The sequence below is a fragment of the Spea bombifrons genome, chromosome 2 (assembly GCF_027358695.1).
Source record: "Spea bombifrons isolate aSpeBom1 chromosome 2, aSpeBom1.2.pri, whole genome shotgun sequence".
NCBI lineage: Eukaryota > Metazoa > Chordata > Amphibia > Anura > Pelobatidae > Spea > Spea bombifrons.
The window spans coordinates 37,120,202-37,143,226 of NC_071088.1; the positions used below are offsets into that span (position 1 = coordinate 37,120,202).

Below are 23,025 nucleotides of genomic sequence, written 5' to 3' on the forward strand. Positions count from 1 at the left end.
TGTAGAGTCCTGCTCCCTATTACCCTGTGCTACGTAAATTGTTATTTGATGAACCAGAATGGCAGGAAAACTTAGTTCCTGTCATCCAAGAGAGAGAATAACCTGTAGTAAATCCATTGTTTGTTGCAATTTGCCACCTTTCCCAGGCAGACTTAACTGACATCAGTCACCCTATATGTGAAGCCACATTTTTCTTACGTAAGGATGTTGGACATCATTTGACGTATACATATTTATGAGATTCTTGCTTATCTGAAAACATGGTAGAAGTTCCCTATAGATTTATTCTATTATAGATATTAGTATGTAAAATTAGAGACTATCAATGGTGAACTTTGTATTCTGTGTACAGAAATGTAACATTGTTTTGGTAGAAGTAAGCAATGTTTAATCAACGTTAAAACCTTGTATTGGGCCGATTAAAGAAAATCTGCTTTTTAAAGAAACAATATTATAAAATGTATGTGGCTCTATTAAACGTCGCCACGTAGTATTTATACACGCAACAGCATCAGAAAATGTCGAAACAATTCAAGTATTAGCCATGTTGAAATAGTCATGAAAAAACACATAAAGACATGTGCGAATGTAAACATACAAATGTAAACAAAATAAACATGTAAACAAATCACCCATTTTGAAATAACCATATCATTATTGTCCAATCAAAACTATTCTACACATTTGACTTCAGGAAACAAAGTAAAGACTGATATGCTGGGTTTAAGATGATTCTTTTAAAAGCGTTTGCCAAGTGTCAAGGACCAGGTATTTCTAACCATCTCTCATCTGACACGTTATACATTGCTTCTTGGCTTCATGTCAGTTTTGTCATTTCCAGGAGTGGGTGAGGTGAAGTCAGGGTGTAGAATATAGATGCTTAGAGGATCTATAAAGTTGCACGTCGATGTTGCGGGGATTGGGGTACAGCTCTGACCCCCTGTACTTGTTCCAGAATGTCCTAGTCATTTCAAGTTTGCTTATATACCTTCATATGTTACAAACGATAGAGAATATTTCCAAACATTTGTACATTATTAGAATATGATTAGGAATAGTGTGTCCTGTTTACAAGTCCATTATTTGGCTAAACTTCTACACATCTAGCAAACCTAAATCTAAATCACAAGATACAAATTCATAAACCATGCAACTGTAACTAATTTTAACTTTTTTTTCTTTTAAATAAATCAGATTTGTGTAGAGGTAATATACGTTGTTTTTTGAATGGTTATAACCTATATTCTTTCCAGGCCATTGTACCTTATCCAGGTGTTTAATCATAGGGCCAAGAACAAATAAGATCCAAATATGAAAGGAATCAAACATTTACTATATACGAAAGCAAAGATTCTTCTGACCCACAGAAAAGAAAAACTCTAATATGAATACCGGATAAGCCAAAGTTTCATCAGTAGACGTGCCAATGATTCCAGAGTATGATCTTCTGTGTACTATTCCAAATATATTCCAAAATGTAAACCTGTGTCTTCTTTTTTAATCAGGGCTGAGGGTACATTTCTCCGAGTCAGTGCTGTTAACCTGTAAATACACACAAACATTTTAAATAGCCTATTCATTATTTTCATCAAGTAGTCAAAACCACAAAGACCAGATAAAACTTATTAATTATTGAAAACTGAATTTCTACATTAATATATTAAATAGTAATGTATATTATTATATATGTTATGTATTATATATATATATATATATATATATATATATATACATACACATGATATAAATGCAAACATGAGTATGTAGTATGTAATGACACATTTTTTATTAGGCTAACATAAAACCTATTGGTATTGATAATGAGGATTATTCATGTGTTGCCTTGGCACGTTATGACATTAATCCAGGTCACATGCTTTCTTCAGGTGACATTATTACCTAATGCTTCCAATCATGTTGAAACCTTAAGCAATGAAGCCTTGTAATATTATGCCATAGAGCTAAATTTAGAGTAGTCTAACTAACCACTGATTACATTTTATAATTTGAAGATAATTAATTACAGGACTTCCTGGTGATGCCATGCAACTTTGTGAACTAAGCTACATAAAAGCAATTAAGACACAAGTAAATCATTCAACACACATATTTAAGTTGCTGGCATATTTGCAGATGATTCAATAAAGTAGTGGGAGCACTTTGTAGACAATTGCATTAATCATAGTATTAGGAAAGACTGGTAACATTGTCAAGGTCAATCAAGGTTTATGAATGACCTGTATGTGCTGTAACTGATTATAAAAGGTCTTTTAAAATAAATCTAATAAAGTTCAACTGCCGAACCAAGGTAGCTTGGCAGTAACTATTGAAAACTGTAAGCTAGCTAATGCGACCCATTAATTTTAATATTTTACTTCTCTAATAGAAGTATAGTATAAAAATTAGGTAGTTAGGCTTAATCTCATCGAAACATGTACAATAACATTACTCTATATGCATTGCAGTTGTAACATGTGACAATAAACAGTAAACTTCCATGGATTTCTCCATAACCAAAACTGCATATTATAATGTGCACTCACTGTGTAAGTGACAAGTCTATATACCCGAGTTTCCATGGCAACTGCACAGAGCAGTACCTGAGGCTTACCTTGTCTGCCTTGCAGCGTGAAAAGTCAAAGAACGTGTCTTGAAGATATTGGTTTCCAAAGCCCATGATTCTGTTCACAGGATGGAATGCTATGCCAGCAACTTGGGCTGTAAAATGTATAGAATATGCAAATTTCATGTCATCTGGCATTGCAGAAATGTCTTTATTTTTCATTTCTTGGTCAATGTAGACATCTGCTAATTGCTTGAATGAATTGTAGGAAATGTTTTTCAAGAAACTGTTAAGTGTTGGGTCATTTTTCATCTTTAAAAAAAGAAAGATTTGTTTAGTTAATTTGGTAACAAAATCTTGAGTTTTGTTTAAGAAACAATCAAGGAGTGTCTACTGAATTCAGCGAACATGCCACAATATGTATTCTAGCCAATGATAACTGACTTCCCTTGAAATCAATGCAATAGCAGCAGCCAACTACATGAATGCTACCTGAACACTGATGTTTTGCTAGCATTCATGTGATTGGCTGCTACTTAAAAAAGACCATAGAAGTGGCACTAGTCATGTCTAAGAAGTTTACATTCTAATGCTTTTTGGTCTCAATAGGGGCAGCCAACAGATGAGCAAAGATCCAATAACCAAACAATCCATGCTCCAATTTGTATGCAGTAAAACAACAATGGAGTCCATACACTCCAACATGTATTGAAAAATAGCTTGTCCCTTTAAAGTTTTAATATGTTTGTCTGTTATATCATCTACATGATACCAAATGCTAAAAAGCCTTTAAGGTACCTTGGTTGAAAGGAAACTTTGCAACCTTTAGCATAACTAAATAGCTCATTTATGTCAAAATATGGAAGTTAAGATCTATGTGGCAAGGCTACAATTTCATATGAGCAACCATCGCAGGAACAGGAGAGGAAAATAAAGATTAATTAGGAGAAGAAACAGGATATTGTATTTCTTTAAAACAATTCTAACTTATATACATCTTTATATTTGGCTGATATATAGTTCTCGAGAAAGGCTCATTGAGAGCCGAAACTTTGGACCTTCACCAAGTCAATACATTTTATAAAAAGAAGACCAGCGGAGTGTATCAACTTTATTTGCTGTATATATAAGGTTGGATATGTTATCATAACAATATATTTTTTATGAGATTTATCTACTGCAGAATTTGATTAATTCATCCAACTGTTAACTTCAAATTCATATTATTTTTGTTTAACCTTGATTATTGATCCTGTTAACCTGGTTTTCTTGGACATAATTATTAAGAAGGAATCAGATAGGACACAGAAAACCCACCTAAACTGACAGTCTTTTAGATTGAAGATCAAAGGGAATCTAGTTGGATCTATCAGATCTATCAGATACAAGCCTTATTCCTTAACAGCGTCACTGAGGCTTTTAAATACTCCTGCATTCTTAAACTGTAATACATGACCAATATATAATAAATGAACAAATTATGTCCACTATTCAGTTCATGCAGTCAATTAATTCATTTAGTTATATAAAAACAAATATTAATTATTAATACATTATTAATTATGCTTAGCATCCCCAGTCTACTACAGTGTTGCACCTTGATTAACAATCAAGGTATGTCAAAATATACTACTGACCAACAGTTCATAATAAACAGGGATAATAATTCATAATAACATCAGCAATAATACTAACACCATAAATATGATTTCTTTATAAAATATATATTGCATATTATAATATACTTTGTGCTTATGTCAGCATTGTACATGATTGATCCTGGTAGAGATATGGTTTGTATTTACATTTTAAGGTGGCTAGGGGGCTCCCTGTGCCTCTTTAAAACCCATCTGATCTCACAGTCCTGCATCTATGCTGGTCCCTGAAAAGTTGACTCTTTTATACATTTATATATGTGTAACAATAATTGAGTTTGGTTTTGTAGAGCACTTGTTTAAAATTTAGTAAGAAATCAAATTAGTATCACCGGTAATGTGAAACTCTTTCATTTGAAATTTTTGGTGCTTATTATCTTAATGGAACAATCCGGAATTGAATTCTAATTATCTATTTTTAAAATTGATCAATTGAAAGTTAAGTTTTAATTCAGATATTGATTATTACTCCTCCTTTTATTTTGTCTTCTATTTGATGTGTGATAATTCCTATTTCTTAAGTAATTAGTATATTCATTGTTTATTCGGCTGATATACAGTATGAACAGTTATTAAAAATATGGAAACATATATAAACATACTTAAATGTATATACACACTTGGTGCTTTGATTATGTGCTGTAGAAAACCTGAATCTGTAAATATTTCCAGAAAATGATTCTTACCTTACTATTCAACTCATCCCCTTTTTTACAGAGAATAGAAACTATTGCTTTAATCAAGGCATCTGTAAAAATATGTAATAAAAATACATTAAAAAAAACATATTGCCATACTTGTCACAGAAGATAGTGTGCTTAAGAGACTGCATTGAGACTACTCACAGAGTACATTACTATGTATTCTTCTGTAGTTGGGGTGTCAGGTACAATACACTGTCCTTTCATTTGAAGGGATAAAAAAAAGATACCTTTTTGTTGAGTCAACATACAAAAAAGATGTAGAATCACATAAGCTTTTGAGACCCCAGATGTCTGTTCTTCAAATGGAAGGTACAACAATCTACCCATTTTGCCATTTTGCCTTCTATTACTATCCACGAAGGTACTCCTGGTATTGACACATAGCAGAATATTCCATTACCATTGTAATGGAGCCCTTGGCAATTGAATGCTCCACGGTGTAACATATCACAAGTAGCTTAGTGAAGATTGTGGGATGAATAACAAATTAAATGTTCTGTCCAAGTGTGCTGTGCATCTATTAAATGAGGGTCATTGGAAAGTAGCAATAGACGTTGGTATAGTTAAGCCTAGGTCAATGCCTTACTCAACTCTCAATGCTTTGTTGCTCTGCTACACTGGTATATGACCAGTTTGGGGTTCTTTTTGAGTACGTGTTCCATGGTGGGTAGAACATTTCTTCAGAAACTATAGGCTTGTAGTTTATATAAATACACGCCTGTCAGTAGGGAGTTATAAGGAGTAGCTGGGTTCTTTACAACAATATGGTCCTGCCCAACACGTCTATCAATTCACTAATTACTGTACTCTTACCACATTCATCAGTATTCTGTGAGACGTGTGCTCCACTTCTTTCATGCGGGTCATCGCATTCTTTAACTATGTGCTCAATTTCTGCAGATAATTTCTGATAACATTCATCGTTTTTTTCTGTAGAAAACAAAGAACTGTGATTTTTTTTTTAGAACATACAAAAAGCCATCATATTTTTAGAACATACAAAAAGCCATCAGCCTTTGCTTAGTCTTCTGATATGAAAAAATGAAATCCCCAAATTAACATTGTAGGAAGTATCTGCACTGGTAACAAGCAGGCTGCATTTGAAGTAGTCAGTTTTTTAAACCCTAACCATAACTTTCTGCTTTTGTTACTACCAGTAAATTCTAGTAAAAAATACAACTGATCTATATTACATACAGTACATAGATACATACTCAGTTTATACTGTATGTGATAAACATTGTTATGCAGTTCTTAGGAAAATCCCTACCAGTTTTGCCTGTTAAGGGTCTGTTGATGCCTTTCAGCGAAAGACGTGTAGGCCTTTTTAACTTGAAGTTGCACTCTTCTTTTGTAGGAGTAATTACCTTCCCTTGTTCAGAAGTACCCTTTGTAAAATTAAGTACACGTTTGAGGCTAGTCTTCCGGGTAAATTTTTTTGATGTGTGAGGGCCATTCTCTTTGGAGGAAGTTACTTGATCCTCAGTTGGACAACTAACTTCTAGCACAGTTTTGTCCACATTTCTTATTGGCATGTCTTCCTTATTTTCTTTTCTCTTGAATAAGCGGCTCATAAGTGTCTTAAACCATGACTGTTTTTTGGCATTAAAACAGTTTGCATCATCTACCCTGCTTTTAAACATGTCGTCTTTAACATCTGGTGGTAAACTCTCAATATTCCAATCTTGATTCTCTTCATTCTCTTCAGCTTTAGGTCCACATGCCATATTGCTCTTTTTCATATTAGCAAACTCATTACATTTTGAGGATTCACTGAGTAGCCCCTGATCTTTATTGGATCCATTCTCTTTTTCAAATTCATTTTCTTTTGTTTTCTCTGAGTTCCTTAAACTTCTCCTAACATAGATTTCCAGAACCCTTTTTGCTTCTTGTTTATCCAAAGACCTGAATGTTCTTCTCTGTCTGATTGCCTTGTTGGGGTTGTTTTCTTGTTCCATTTTATTCTGGTGTAATAAAGGAAAGTTGTAATGAAATATTACTGAAAACAAGTTCCTAACCATAGACAAAGTATCATTGTTCAATATCAATATCAAACTGATAATATATGTATTTCCTGTATATATTGGCCATGTCATTTTTGTTTTTGCAAATGTTCCCTTCCTCTCATACATTGAAATAACACTAGAGAGCTTGTAATATACTAACTACACCATGCCACACTACTGTAAGACATGGCGAAAGACAAGTGAGGGAATGGTGGAGCAAAAGACACACCAATATTGTCTGGTCCTCTAACTGGTCCTCTAACTGGTCTCAGTAATATCACTGGTGTTATCTCCATCATGCTGCTGTACTCAGCAGGCATTGGGATACCATGTCATAGACATAGGGGAATAATTCTTAGCTGCTACTAAGGGCCGGTTGGCAAAGTGGACTGCACTTGGCCAGGCCTACAGCTGCACCTCCTGTGAATATATAATTGACAATAGCGGGCTATGGAGGATAGCTGGTTTAACAGAAAATTATGGAATTGGCTACACAAAGACAATGCTAAGAAAAAGATAGGGCTGGACTGGAAATGAAAAGCAGACCTGGCACTTTAAGGCTAAATGCATTTAGCTAAATATAATATTATTATATTTAATTTATGAAGCACCAACAAATTACACAGCGCTTTACAACATAAATGGGACAGTTAACACATACATAACATACACTAATGCATACAGGAGTTGATAAGTTCTTCACATAATTTTTATTGCCTTTTCATAGAAATAGAAGAACTTTTATATCATATTTTTTTTTTAAAAAAAATTCTATAGAGTATGATAGATCCATTCCATGTCAATGTAATTACAGTATTACCTGTATTACCTGTAAATATTTCCTATACATAACCTATAAGGGACAAATCATTTTATATAAATACAGTTCTCATACATTTAATTTTCTGTATGCTATTGGTAAAAATATTCTCAAACGTTTATAAGATAATTATTGTGAGAAAAAATATTTTTTTAGTAATATCATAAGGACATTGGAATTCTAGAGACTATATTCATTGTGCTAATATTGTAAAGCAAAATAAAATTGACGTCATAAAAAATCTTCCCAAATATCTCACGCCCTTTCTACTTTCTAATTTTCCCTTGGAACCAATTTCTGGGTACCTTGATAAAACACACAACAGCATCTCACAAAACACAACTTCACAATGCTAGTTGTGATCCAATCCAAATTCCAATCAGCAGGGCTATTCCATTGGTTGCTATAGTGATAAAACTATTTTTCAAACTTTGCCCCAGAACCTGTTTTTACTCATAATCCATATTACCTGTTCTAACTATTTGTTTTCTAATCCAAGTTGTTTTTAATAATGTTTCTAATATACACCCACGTTCTACTCTGTAGAATTACCTTTATTTTCCGTGTTACTGATTATAAATTGATTAGGATTCAAATTCCAAAATAATGAATTTACTTTACAAAACCCAATTTACATATTCTCGGCTGTAATGTTCCTGTAATTCTGACAATCTGGTTAGTTTAAGGTACGATTGAACAAAGGTTTTACCTTACGGTTTCTTCCAGTGGAGATACGATTTTTCTTTGTTCAACTCCATACAATGTAACTGTGCTGATTCACTAATGTGTTTTGACTCCTGACACAGAAGTCACTTTGCGTGTATTGTCTTAATGGGAGGTAGTCAGAAACCAATCACCGCCTCTCTTTGGATTCCCCAAAATATGAAAGCAAACTGCAACCATAAATGGCTAGCAATGCGTATTTCCTCAGCTACAGTGGAGTCAGACAATTATCTTATTACTTCCTGGAACATCTCAGATTCCAAGTTAAGAAAAAGAGGTGAAAAAAAACATTACATCACTCCTGGTAATTCCAGTATTTCTTGTACAGCATTCAGGCTTGTATGAATGGCCTGTTTAGTGTCAGGTCATTTGTCATGTCCAAATTAATGCGTATGACACCATTAAATAAACATTTTTTTTTCTTTTCTGCATGCAACTTATTGTAGAAGTTCATGAGAATTCCCTATATGCTTTCATTCTCCTCTATACTGTGATAATACCAGTACCAGTTCCTTGACCCCTTCAGTACCAAGGTTTTTTGGTCCCTTTAAACCATTGCCATTTTTGTCATATGTCTATTCAATCATTATTGCCCTTTCCTGTGAGTAGTGTACCCATGTAAACTATATATATATTTTTTCCCAATCATATATAGAGCTTATTTTTTATACCATAGGTACACGATTAGCGGAACACAATCTCTGACAAACTCCTTGTGCTTTAAATGACATTCAGTCTATATTTAATGGAGAATGTGGGTACCACATCACATGTCTGCAGATATACAGTAAAGCTACCTCAAACTCACTATGAAGTTATTAGATCACTCATCCAGATGAAAAGAGACAAAAAACAAAAACATATATATTTGTTTTTCTATGTTTACTGGACATTACAGGGCACAAGTTGGAACATGCTGTTATATTGGGTCAGGGTGTTTTGCTAAGCCTGTGCAGCATAACCCCTATCACTATCCACTGAGCCAGACATTGACGTGGTAAGCCTCTGCCCCTGGAACAGCCTGTCTGTGCCAACTGTTAAGTTTTCTTTTGAGGGAACTAGGGAATTGCGTCATTAAAATATCAATCACATGGATTAATGCTTTATCTACAGCATACCATCTAAAAGGCTTATAAATGTGTTATGTGTTTAAGATTACAACTGATCCAACAACAGATACATCCAAACACATATCAATGGAATCACAATATGTATTCGGATATATCTCCTGAAGGCTAATGTGTTTTCTAGCTACAATAACTACACTTATCCAACTGAATAGGTATATGGATACACTTATGAAATATGTACCGATAAACCCACCCACTGGCTTATTAAGTTAAACAATCCCTGTTCTATCTCGTCTAACTATTAAGGTTTGAACTGAAAACTTTCACTTCTTCCAGAATGCAACAGAATATTTTGGAAACAACAACAGGATATCAAAGAATCCACAATGCGGCTATGCTATAACAATACAAACTTTTACTAGAGCGTTCCAAATATAAAACAATACAAATAACAGTACAATAACAATAATCCCCACATTAATTGACACACTTACAACAAATATATATATATATAAGTTCCTATTTACAATATTGAAACATGCATGTTCATAATTACCTTCCCTGAGAGCTCCAGGTTAGTGATGTTCCTTTGTCTCTTTACTTTCTTTTTCTCTCCACCTTACTTCCACTACCTGTCCCTTGATATAATAGAGGGTCCCAGTTAGGTCTACTGGGGAGATCCCTGATTGGACCATGTGGTTGCCGTAGTTACCTTTTGAAGTGATTCCCTTTGGCCAACACCACACCCTGGGGTCTTTACAATCATGGGGCATTAAAATGCGAAAAACCTGCCTTTCTTCCACACACCCTTAATCACGCATATCAGTGTTATCTAAACTAAAACAAAAGGTTTCCCAAAAATGTCTCATTCCCGGCCACCTCCCATGCATCTTGATTTAACTAGGATTAACAGAAACCATGATATATATATATATATATATATATACACATACACATACATACCTACATATGCATATCTACACACATGTACATCCATACACCCGCATACATGTGTCCATATACATATATATCCACACAACTGCTTATAGTGTAACACAACTCTGCACCTGAAGCAGCCTACCTGTGCCAACTTTGCCCCTAAAAGAGCCTGCTTGTGTCAACTCTGCTCCTGAAAAAGTCTACCCGTGCCAACTCTGCCCCTGAAACAGCCTGCCTGTACCATCTCTGCCCCTGAAAAAAGTCTACCTGTGCCAACTCTGCCCCTGAAACAGCCTGCCGGTTCCAACTCTGCCACAAAACAGCCTGCTTGTGCCAACTCTGCCACAAAACAGCCTACCTGTGCCAGCTCTGCTCCTGAAAAGGTCTACCCGTTCCAACTCTGCCCCTAAAAAAGCCCACCTGTGCCAACTCTCCCCCTGAAACAGCCTGTCTATGCCAGCTCTCCCCCTAAAAAAGCCTACCTGTTCAAACTCTACCTCCCTAGTCGGCCTGCTTGTGCCACCTCTGCATCCCCAGTCAGCCTGCCTGTCCCATTTCTGCTTCTAAACACTCATTCACTCACTCTCCCGCACCCTCTTACCTTTCTTGCAGATTTCACTGGTCCATCCAAGCTTTACTGGGGCCGCGCAGATGTCTATGCAGCCCGACGGCCCGTTACGTGGCCCTGCAGCTTACTGCTGTGGTGCCCGCACACTGTGTGAGGAAACTCTTTTCCGGTGCAGGGGAGCAGGAACCTGGGCGGGAAAAAAGATTCCTCACACAGTGCTTGGGTGACCAAAGCGGTAACCTGGAAACAGATGATTGTTATTGTGTCCTGATATGTAAATCCATAGAATTCAAAAAGGGTGTACTTTCTTTTTCAACGACTATATGTCTCTAAACGCATAATAGGCTTTACAGAAGCATAGAATTTAAAAGCAGATAAGAACCATGCAGCCCATCTTGCTCATTTTCTCTGCTGCAAATTAAGTTTATAGTTTACATTAATTCACTTTTGTTAAGTGTTCCAGACAATAACATCATAACCACATACAGGTCTAACGCTGTGAGCTGTATAAAGAAGGATTTCCTAGAGAATTTTGTATGTGCTATAACAAAGCTCAAGAAGTTAAATTATAAAGTGAGCTTTGATTGCTTTACAGTAGGTTTAGATAATAAGCCTAATGTGAAGCAAAGCCATGTTTTCTGGCAAAGATAAGCTTGGACTAGTTAATAATTAGTATTACTGTGTATTGTGTAGCAACTTAAAATGTTTTTTATGTAATGTGCAGCCTGTAAGTGTTTTCCAGTAAAAACAGTGTAACGATATTTTAATTTGAGATTAACACAATTTCACAAAAAGATGGTACGTCTGGAATAACTTGCATATATACTGTATACGCTAAAATAAAGATAAAAACAAAATAGAGATCATATTTATGAAGGAGAGCAAAATAAATGAAAAACACACAAATCCTCACAGGCTTCAAATCAACACAAAATTTATGGAAATATTAAACATACAACTTGTATATACATACAACATAACAGGTATATATATATATATATATATATATATATATCCCACAAACCTGAGAGTTATAATGGCCGTTAGGAACAAATTGGAGCCACTTAGGTAGCTTGAGGCACAGAGGCGCTAGACTGACACAAAGCAGAGTCAAGAGAGGCTGGGGTTGATGGCAATAGTTAGTTAAGATACATCTGGTGTACAAGGTATTAATAGTAGCTAAAGTGCTAAATAGTGCTTACTACTAGCACTGTTCTGCCAGTGAAATATCTCACGGCAAATCTTCAGCTATATCTTTGTTGGAGCCAAATATTTCTTTAGACTAAAGCTGCAGGAGGTTATATACTTTGTTTTTTATATATTCCTGAAAGTTTTCAGGATTCTAAAATCAGAATATGGTATAAAAATGGTAACTTATTGCTTTGTTCTTTATAATACTTATAAAAAATATATTACCCATTCAAGGGTCCAAAGGTAGACATTAGGGATGCACTAACATGTTTGTACAAATGGAAGTATTGTACTATTTTCAAAGAAATGTCCAGACTGCATTAGGATGGCATAGTACATTCTGCATTTTTTCACAGAAGGGCGGATATCATCTAAAGAGATCCTGTCTCTCCCTTCAGCACGTTGTGCAATCGCTTTTTTGCATCATTCTTACATTCCCTTCTGTCAGGTCTTAATGCTGACACCACCTGAAATACTGAAACTCAGAGGGGTTTATCCACACACTGCTAGGATCTCTGACCTCCCCACTACTGGCTGATCCCACACATTGCAATCAGGAATCCATGCCTATAGAGATATTCTTCCTGATCACCGCGTCTTCTCCATATAGTGTGGGATAAACTGGTACTATGCCATCCTCACAATTCTCACAATTCTTTTCCATGTATTCCTTGTATCAGTCTTTTTTATCATATTCTCTTTGTGTCCTGTAAGATAAGTTAAGAGGTCCATCTTGATAAAGCTTCCTGTCCATAATAGATGTTTGTTCATAGGAACAGCATGCTACATAGCTTCTTGGAATCACTGTTGCTGCACACAAATGGGAAAAAAAAGCAATTATGTCATGCCAGCTTAAATGCATTTTCTAAGTGGATGGCACTATTGCCTTAGGGGCCCCACCTCCCAACTTACAGAACTTAAAGGATCTGCTGCTAATGCCTTGGTGCCAGATACCACGATACACCTTCAGAGGTCTAATGGAGTCCATGCCTCGATGAGACAGGGCTGCCTTGGCGGCAAAGGAGGCCACAATATTAGTACTCATAATGTTGTGGCTGATTAGTGTATGTATATATATATTTCCAGTTTCTGTTTGTTCCATTTGGTCAGTGTATACTTGGCTTTTATATAATTACCAAGTAAAAGGAACAGATATGAAAATTTGCTTTTTTATTATATATATTTTATTATTATAAATTATTAGATTTTTTATTGTTATATTTGTTATTACCCTTTTTGGCCATAGAGGAGCTACTCACTTGGGGTGTGGGTTTCTGTCACACAGCCCTTGTGCCCACTGTATGTAACTCAATAGCATATCTTGATAACTGCTAATTAGTAACTGAACCAAGAACAATAATGACCTACTTTTGTTGGGGGAGGTATCCAGTTGGTGATGGTTGATTTTTCTTATTGACTGTTTGATAAATGGATGGCTTCTGAATGCTCTTCTGTGAGACTTAATACATGTTAGCAACTCATACAAAACATCACCTGAAATAATTAAAAAATATATGTTTTATGAGTATTACATAACATTGCATATCAAACTATATTTATGGAGAAGGATTTAGGTTACCTTTGTTAATCATAACTTTGTTAATTTTTGCAGATTTCTAGTTTTCCAGTTGACACACAGTTTACAAGTTTGTGAAATAAATATGCTTGACAACATTCTTTTTTTTGGGGGGGGGGGCATACAGGATCCGCTCAGGATGCGGATTCTTACTTTCAGCCTAGAAGTGTAGCACTATGTAAAAAAGACATTACCCAAAGCAAGCAAAATTACCGTATTATAAATATTGTTTTTGTAAAATATACTGTCATGATTGACTCATATAATGTAGTGGATGCATGGAAGGGTAACCCAGCAGAGGTGGTTTTTTCTTTGTTTAAGCATTCAATGAGTTAATCTGAGGTTGATTTAAATGTGTTTTTGTGAATGCCCTCTGTATCTGTTCTGGCTAGAGGTGTCATCTTCCCAAAGGACCCCTGTGGTGATTCATGGCCTAACAGATAAGGATCCTTAGTTATAGGAATTCCATTGCTATCTTAAGTGGAGGGGTTTCCATCACCTTTACCCCACCATAACTTATTGGCACATCAAAGATGGGACCCAATTCTTGGGGTTGGTGTCATATAATCAGTCATGTGGTCAGAGGGGCGTTTGCTTGCAAAAGTCTGATTTAGGGACAATGCAGCGACCTCAAAGCAGAACTCCACCATATTCTGTGATCGGAACAACATCACAAGCAACCATCTGGACTTAAGGAGTTCCCACAGGCCTACTTATTGGAGAAACTCGTGAGTGGGGGTCCTGTGTTTAAGTCCTATTGTTTTTAAGAACTGTTTGCTGTTTTATTTTTCTTTTGTATGTCTTGTTATTTGTAATTCTGGCACTGTGTAATCTTTGTCTTTTTGTTATTAAAATATTCATAATCCAAGTCTGTCTTTGGGCTCTAGTATTGATATCCACGAACCCTAAGATAGGATAACACGTTACCATATTGTTATTACGTTCTACAGGATATATATATATATATATGTTGGATACCCGGGGTGGGTTGATATATATATAGAGATAAAGGTTCTAATTCGGATTTCTCACGAATCCGGTATCAAAATCGTGAGTGGTGGCAGACTACCTGGGGGGATACAGGCAGGATTTGGGGGTTAATTTGGTATAACTTATGCCTTGTTAAGGGGTCAAGTTAGTAAATCCAGAGGCCTGGTGCTATTAACCCCTTCATGCCCACGCCCTCCACACCGTCACGGCTTGGCAAGTAGTCCTGACCGTGACATATACCATGAATATAAGAGTATTTTATCTAGTGTCAAGGGCAACTTATTACAATTAAATATATACCCAAAAACCAACTCGGCAGATTCAAATTGTAATGATATATGCAACCTGAACTTGGAGAACGCTTCTTAAAGTCTTCCTTTGTAAGAACGCATAACCCTCTGCCATTCATGATGAACTTGCTGTCATCTGTCCTTCTCAGTGAATATTCCTCTTCTGCCCATCGTAGCCACTGAATAACATCTTCTTTGCTCCACAGGGATGGATGAATTCCTGAAATCCAGAAGACTTTGCAGAATCAGCTGTTAACTTGTAGATTAAAAACATCAATACACTTAACATTCATTTTAAGATTTGTATTAAATTTAACAAAAGGGGAGGAAAAAGTTGAATTAGATTCAGATTTACTGTAATGCATACTTTGGATTCATCAGATGAATTAAGGATGCATAAAATACTGCAATAAGCATTCAGAAGGTAGACTACAGAGAGAGTAGCTTCAAGAGATGGTACAGATAGCCATGCATGAGGACATGCATAGCTGCTTAAGGGTCATGGCTAACCATGGGAGTGGTGAGGCAGTCTATGGACTAGCCCCAAAGAGCATTACATTGGTTCGGAGTTGGAGGAGCATTGGGTGGGGAGTGGGCATAGCTAAACTCCTGCTCTCCTGCCCTGGAAAACAAGTTGAGTGATTCATCTGGAGACGCCAAGTAAAACGCGGAGATTTCCCAAGTATGGTAATAAGCCACAGCTACACCTGTGTATTATGTATACATGAGTATTATGCTTGAGATTTAAGATATTTTTTTTATAATATTTAAAATGTATAATTTAATATATTAAATATAAACATTGCATACACATTGTATTACTCACTAAGGCTTCCAGGTACTCTAAAAATCACTTCTTCAATAAAGAAACCAGGTGTCCTACTGGCGAAAGAGGGATCTTGTAGCAATGAAAATGTTGCAGGTTTTGTCAAGTATCCCACAGTTAACCTGTCCTGGAAACATGATAAAAATGTCAGAAAAAAACCCACAAAGATCCATAATATGTACAAAGTTGGACACTGCATTGGGTGGCAAAGCCCTATATTATGTAATCACTTTGTATGGAGGTTCTTTCCATTCTGCTCCCAAACTGTTGTTATAAAGGCTGTCTGATCCAATCAACAGCAATTGGCAATTTAACAGGTGAAAGATAACATTATGATGAAGAACAGTCATCCAGATTGTGATAAAATAAAGTTAAGATTCCTTCCACCATGGTATACACACAAGGTAGGTTTTTAATTAAATATTCCTATTTTAATGTGTGAACACAGTTGTGGTGGAGTGGGTACAATATGGCTATAAATAGTGGCCAATTCATATAAAGGGCTTTATGTAGCCTGTAATATAGGGACTTTTCAGTCCCCACACAAAAAAGTACTCAGTCACTCAAATACAAGTGCAAAAGGGAAGATAGTTACAAATAAAACTGATGTAACAATACCAACAATCATAAGAAGCTACTCTATAGGGAACAAGAAATGTCACTGTGCGAATGTCACATAGAAAAAAAGTACCTAGAAATTATGAGAATGGCAAGATTCAATATAATCTATTGAGCAATTAATGACATCATAAATTATGAACTAAATAAGTTCATAGTTTTCAATAGCATGTTAGCAAAAGTCTTTTCTCTGTAATCCAAACAAATTTTAAGAGCATTTTGTTTAGTTTGTAGAGAGTACCAGTAATCAGTGCCTGGTTTTGTACTATAGGACAATGTAGAAACAGAACTTGATGGCAGATAAGAATCATTTACCCCATCTGGCCTATCTGTTTTTTCCTGATGTAAAGGCTCTTTGGGCTATTATTCTATTATAGGACAATGAAAAAACATATAAACGCAATTTAATGGCAGTGAAACAGCATATTGAAAGACTTCAAGACACATGAACAAACTTGTTAAGCAATTGCAACGCTTGCAATTTTCTCAGGGTTTATGATTCCTAAGAGAGAAGTCAACTATAGTCTTTGTTCAGGGGCGTAACTAGAAACCTCAGGGCCCCGGTGCGAGAATCTGTTAAGGGCCCCCCCATCCCCAACCCATCTATCCCTTTCTCACGATCTACCCTCTCCCTCCCTACCCCCTTTCTCATGATCTACCCACTCCCTCCCTACCCCCCTTCTCACAATCTACCCACTCCCTCCCTACCCCCCTTCTCACGATCTACCCACTCCCTCCCTACCCCCCTTCTCACGATCTACCCACTCCCTCCCTATCCCCCTTCTCAAGATCTACTCACTCCCTCCCTACCCCCCCTTCTCACGATCTACCCACTCCCTCCCTACCCCCCTTCTCACGATCTACCCACTCCCTCCCTACCCCCCCTTTGTAGGTCACCTACCGTCAACTCCTGTGTTGGGAGCGTGAGGCGTTTGTCTCGGGTGCCGGCGCTTCACTGCTGAGCGCCGGCACCCGAGACAAACGACTCACGCTCCCAACACTGCACTCTGGGCAGCGCTGAGGCAGGCGGCGGCGGCTGCGGCAGCGGCGGGGAGCGGAGGCATTCTGGATTTCTGTCAGTCAGGGGGGCCCAAGAGTTGCCGAGCGGTCGTTTTCAGCAACCGCTCGGCACCCCTTGGGCCCCCCTGACTGGCAGAACTCCAGGGCCCAGTCGCAGTCGCGACCCCGGTAGTTCCGCAACTGTCTTTGTTCTAAGTTGTCCTTAGGAACCGGGGTCGGTAAGGTGTTAATACACAGATACTGGTGTGTGCCACCACAATTTGTTTTGTCCACAACCCTGCTGACTCTTTCCAGAGGTGGGCTGTGTCGGAAATGGGATATATTTGGGGAAAAAGGGGATTCCAGGTGCCGACACACCTTCGTCTAGGGGTAAATAGCTTAAATCCACATAGCTAGAACAATCACAGGAAAATGCTTCTTTGATAGGAAAATGGAGGGTTTAATGCTGTGATGAAGCCTATGAAGGCTAACACACTCAGGGTTACATTGGGAATGAAGTTGTGACTGCAACAATGATGGAAAGATTGTAACTAACTGCAGCAAGGATGGAAAGATTACAACTAACTAAGGACATACAGGGAGTTCTTATAGGGTGGGGTGAAGGGTTAATTTCATTAACATTCCTATTGGTTAACAATAGCAAAAGACAATACTAACACTATCACAAAACATACAATTTACAATCCTATAGATACAATCCTAGGGATACAACATCAAAAGACAATACCAACACTATCACACATTTACAAACAGACCGTACAGACAATGTAATACATGATTTACAATTGCCCTTTGATGTGCTTGGGGGGTGGCTACATTTGCACTCCTCTGTCCTTCCTGTGAGGTTGTAAATTCAACTGGCCAAATGTTGTTTAGTAATGTCAGGTCACTTTAACTCCTTTTACACCCATAATGACTGGAATTTATATTTTTAATATAATTATGTTACAATGCTCCTATAGTGTCTGACATAGTCTGCATGCTACCTCCACAGGCTGGACTGCTTGCCATTGGAGGGGCAGGGCTGGTTGGGGAGATCATGGTCTATCTTACCAGCCCAAAATAAAGACATGAGAACAGCAAGGAAAAGGTGGAGGTAAAGACACAGAAGAGAGATAACAAGGAAAGGGAGAGATAACAACATAGAGGACAGATAATGAGAAAGGAGAGAGAGTGTATATGTGTAAGTGTTCATATGTTAGGGCAAGTATGTCTAACGGGAATTAAGCACGTGGTTGCAAAGGCAAGTGTAAGCCAGGATGCCTGTGTGTAAAGGAATGTGTGATCGTCCGTGCAGAAGAGCAGTGTATGTTTGAGTAAAACCCAATCGACTCATCCCCATCCAAGCAGTCCTCTCCTACTGTTTCACTTACCCCTCAACTACCGGCTAGATTCTAAGCTCGCAAGCGCATGGTCCTCTTCTCCTTTTGTACCGGTTTGTTATTGAATGTGATTTTAATTTATTCCTCTGATTGTAACAGCACTACGAAATCTGCTGTTTTGTATTATTTTAAATAAAAACAAAAAAAACATAGTGTCTTTTGCTGAGTCCAGCAATCCAGCTGTAATAATACAATGGGGAAGAATGCAAAACTATTAAAATTAGTGTTAAGATTTAACGGTACCGAAGGAGAATAGGGATCTGATCTATTTTACACCCTTCGTGTTGCATGTAAGCAAGAAAGTCTAATTCATAACAGAACTCTTTATACTGCTGTATTAAAGGAACATGATAGTGGCATATTCAACCATGACCTGGTTTTCTGCATTAATTGTTCATAAAATGTGTCCCAATCTATACCCAAGTCACAACTATAGAAACACAATGCTCTTAAGCTAATAACACACAAACCATGACAATCTTTCATGTCTTTATTAAACACACCCATCAAATAGTCCCAAGTGAAACCTTGGGATTTAATACCTGGTTGAACCTCCTTTGGCAGCAATAACTTCAAAAAAGTGCTTCAGGTAGGTGCTGATAAGATGCGCACAATGTTTAGGATTTTAGATCATTCTTCCTTACAGAGATACTTAAACTGGGCCACGCCAAAAGGCAGATTATCCTGCCGCATTACCAAACTTCTAGTGAGCTTCAGCTGATGGACAGCTATTATGATACCTTAATTAACTTGGGAGTTCATTGTCTCCTTGATGATGACATACTGTCCAACCCCCGAGACAGCAATGCAGCCCCAAATCTTGATGCTGCTTCCACAATACTTCAGCATCGGGATGATGTTTTAATGTTCTTCCCAAACAATTCAATATTAGTTTAAGTTCCCCAGTAGTGTTATGGAGTGTCAAGGTGCTCTTTGGCAAACTTCAGGCACACACCAGTTTTTTTTTGTTTTTTTTTTTTGTGGAGAGCTGCAGCTTCGTCTGTGGTGTCCTGCCATGGACTCCATGCCTGTTCAATGATTTGCATATGGAATACTCAGGACTCCTTCAAACCTTTAGCTGTTATTTTTTACCTCATTGAGCATTCTGCATTGTGCCCTTGGAGTTGTCTTGGCTAGTTGCCTACTTCTAAGGAGAGTAGCCACAGTACTAAGTTATCTCCATTTATAAACTGTTGACTGATTAATATCTGAACACTTTGAGATTACTTTGAAACACTTTCCAGTTTAATGCAAATCAACAATTTTTGATGGTAGGTTTTCTGAGATTTATTTTTTGGGAGGCATGGTTCACATCAGCAGATGCTTCTTGTGAATAACAAAGTGAAAATGTTGGATTATTTTTTATATAAAAAAAGAGCCCTAAAACACACCCTCAATTGATTTGACACCATATTTGCAAACTTCAGATGCCATTAGCTTTTGTTCGAGTGAGAGAGAGAGAGAGAACAAGAATAAGAGTGCGAGTGACACTTTTAGAGGGTGAGTGAGAGTTAATGAGATTGAATGTGGGTACCGGGCAACAAATGTTTTTCAGGAATAAAAAATGCCCCCAAATTTTTGGCCTGACCGAATGGACAGGGAACAAAATGAATTGCCCGAAAAGGAATGGGCTAAAAATGAACCGAAAGATTTGTCCGAATCGGTTTTGGCCCGTTTACACGTCTAGTACACGGTATGTTCTTACACCTAGTGTAGCTACAAGTGTACGTCTGCTATGTCACTGGGCTAGTGACAAGCTCTCGTGTGAAGTAGCTGTGACTATCGTTGACTTCTTAATGGAGTGTAAGCTTGGAAGGGCAGTAAATAATTTTATACTCTCCCCTTTTGTAACAGGGCTGCTGGTGCTTTAAATAAGATTTTTTAAAAATGTAATGTACTAGTACTTAAAATATATGTATATATATATATATATATATATATATATATATATATATATAATGTTATGTTTCTTTTTTGTCATAACTGCCTGTTCTATGTGATTCAAAAGAGAACTTGAAGTGCAATCATGTAACACCTTCCAAAAGCGATCAACACATTATATGTGAATGTAGTGCAATCACACTTGTTCCCCAAATTGTGCCAGAGCCACAAAATTTAATTTGGTTTAAAAATCAGCATTTCAAGATTTTTTTCTGCAACAAACCTACCTCTTTCTTAGGAGTTTCCTCAGGGTTATCAGTCGCTGACATTATTACAGAAGTTGCTTGTTGTTTGTTGCTGAAATCCAAGTAGTTTGTTTTTATCATATCCAGTGCTCGGTTAAATATTGTCCAATAGCAGCAGGGGGATGACTCCTACTACTCTTGCCAAACTTTGATGATCACTTCCTGAATGTCTCTGGATTATTGTTTTCCCAATCTTCCAGCCCAAAGTGGAAAAGCATTTCAGATGACAGCCTAAGTAAACACCATCTGGCTTTGCTACATGAACCGAAAGCAAATGTGTCTAAAGACCGAAACCAGAGAATTACAGTTTATGGAAAGTGAAAGTAACATTAAAACTGCAGAGATAAAAGCAGGGAAGGAACTAGATAAAAGGGACAGACAGGGTTTTTTTGGGGGGAGGGGGGGGCATTTCCTGCCAAGCTACCCCACTGCCCCCTTTTAAGGGCACTGGGAATCATGCCCAATTAGGGAGATCGGAGGAGATTATTGAGCTGGAAAAGCTACAAAAGTGCAGACTTTAATTGCAACTCCCACATGGCCACCTTTCAGTGTATTTAAATCATGGTGTTGCAATATGACTGGATGTGGTGATTGGTTGGGTAAGGTACAGAAGACCAACACATCTACTGCATGGTATATAGCTGGGGGTGAGGAAAGAGTTAAATACCTACAGTATAGGGAATTCTGCAGAATCCCTCCATGTATTTGGGAAAATTTCAAGGGATCATGCAGCTATCATATGCATTAAAGTGCATGTGATGGCTGGAGTAACCCTTTAAAGCTTCTGTTCAACCTACTCTGCTGAATAACACATTTGTGAGTGTCAGGATGCGGGTAATCAGGTTGGGTAGGAGCCTCATTGCAGGGGATACCTGGGTTCTGTCTGGACACAGCAATGCATGGTAACTGAAGCATAAGACAGACAGGCACAAAGGAATACACCACAGGCAGAATTCCAGGAGATGCTATGTATTGTATATTATGGCAGGACAAGCAAATACAGGTTAAACAGTCATTTAGCAAGAAAACGGACGTATGGCAGGAAGCCCACTGGACAGGGCACAAGGCAGGAAGCCCACTGGACAGGGCTGAAGGCAGGAAGCCCACTTGGCAGGGCTGAAGACAGGAACAATTCAGGATCAGGTACAAGTCAGGATCAGATACAGGGCCAGAGCAAAACAGTCCTATAACTTCAATGCAAAGGCACCTAACAAACAGGGGAGTGTTTAGATATAGGCCTGGTCATTAGGTCAGGTGTGGGAGGCAGGGTAATAAAGCCTGTTGGTTAGGTCAGGTGCGGTAATGGCATATATATATATATAGGTGTAACCAAACACAGCTGAACATAAATACACAGAACATGGATTATATACATAGCCAGACAATACATACAAGATAAAGGATGCCACGAAGGACAGGGAACAAGGCAAGTGACACAGGGGATGGAGTGAAGAGCTGAGATCCTCAGATGTATCAGGTAAAGAGGGCAGACCTCTTAAAGGGGCAGCCACGCCTGGCAGTTTGCAGGGCTGAGGCTGAATCCTGACAGATAATCCTGGTAGATAATAGGTAGGGAGGGAGAGGAAGGGTAGATAATGACCCCTGGCGTTGGCGGGGGGGGCGCATTTTAAACTTTGCCCCAGGCGGCATTATGTCTTGGGCCGGCCCTGGTTTCAGCCCCTAGAAAATGAACAGGGGAGATAAGGACTGTGATATCTGCTAGATTATTGTACTAAATACAAATAAATAAATGCAAAGAGATTCTGTTTTGAAATTGCAAATTATATTTCAAAATTTAAGGGTGTGTCAAAACAATTGGGCAATAATTATTTCAAATATATATATCTGATGTGAGGCTGTAAACCCAGGGAGATGATTATTTTGGCATTTAGGTGCAG

The 23,025-nt window shown here is 37.6% G+C and overlaps 2 protein-coding genes across 2 annotated transcripts; both read right to left on the bottom strand.

Moving 5' to 3' along the window:
- Positions 1 to 96: 96 nt before the first annotated feature.
- LOC128473637 (uncharacterized) lies at positions 97 to 8,674 on the bottom strand. The gene is made up of 6 exons (XM_053455888.1): positions 8,458 to 8,674; positions 6,142 to 6,886; positions 5,736 to 5,852; positions 4,905 to 4,966; positions 2,612 to 2,875; positions 97 to 1,542 (listed from the first exon to the last, which is right to left on the bottom strand). Exons 2-6 carry the CDS (start codon positions 6,878 to 6,880, stop codon positions 1,498 to 1,500), a joined length of 1,227 nt encoding a protein of 408 aa, XP_053311863.1. The 5' UTR covers positions 6,881 to 6,886; positions 8,458 to 8,674; the 3' UTR covers positions 97 to 1,497.
- A 4,241-nt stretch (positions 8,675 to 12,915) lies between these two features.
- Positions 12,916 to 21,486, bottom strand: LOC128475080 (transcription factor ETV6-like). Its single transcript, XM_053457552.1, has 5 exons — positions 21,110 to 21,486; positions 15,922 to 16,048; positions 15,151 to 15,315; positions 13,608 to 13,733; positions 12,916 to 13,049 (listed from the first exon to the last, which is right to left on the bottom strand). The coding sequence occupies exons 1-5, from the start codon at positions 21,206 to 21,208 to the stop codon at positions 12,916 to 12,918; spliced, it is 651 nt and encodes a 216-aa protein (XP_053313527.1). The 5' UTR covers positions 21,209 to 21,486.
- Positions 21,487 to 23,025: the final 1,539 nt, after the last annotated feature.

What these genes read in the sequence shown, in the direction of transcription:
- LOC128475080 (XM_053457552.1), bottom strand. Translation starts at nt 21,208, where the DNA reads ATGATAAAAACAAACTACTTGGATTTCAGCAACAAACAACAAGCAACT. An exon ending in TAGAGTACCTGGAAGCCTTA is followed by an intron (nt 15,316 to 15,921) that starts GTGAGTAATACA and finishes TCTGGATTTCAG; the next exon opens with GAATTCATCCATCCCTGTGG. An exon ending in GAAGCGTTCTCCAAGTTCAG is followed by an intron (nt 13,734 to 15,150) that starts GTTGCATATATC and finishes TAATTATTTCAG; the next exon opens with GTGATGTTTTGTATGAGTTG.
- LOC128473637 (XM_053455888.1), bottom strand. Translation starts at nt 6,880, where the DNA reads ATGGAACAAGAAAACAACCCCAACAAGGCAATCAGACAGAGAAGAACA. An exon ending in GTTTATCACATACAGTATAA is followed by an intron (nt 5,853 to 6,141) that starts ACTGAGTATGTA and finishes TGTTTTCTACAG; the next exon opens with AAAAAAACGATGAATGTTAT. An exon ending in ACAGAATACTGATGAATGTG is followed by an intron (nt 4,967 to 5,735) that starts GTAAGAGTACAG and finishes ATATTTTTACAG; the next exon opens with ATGCCTTGATTAAAGCAATA.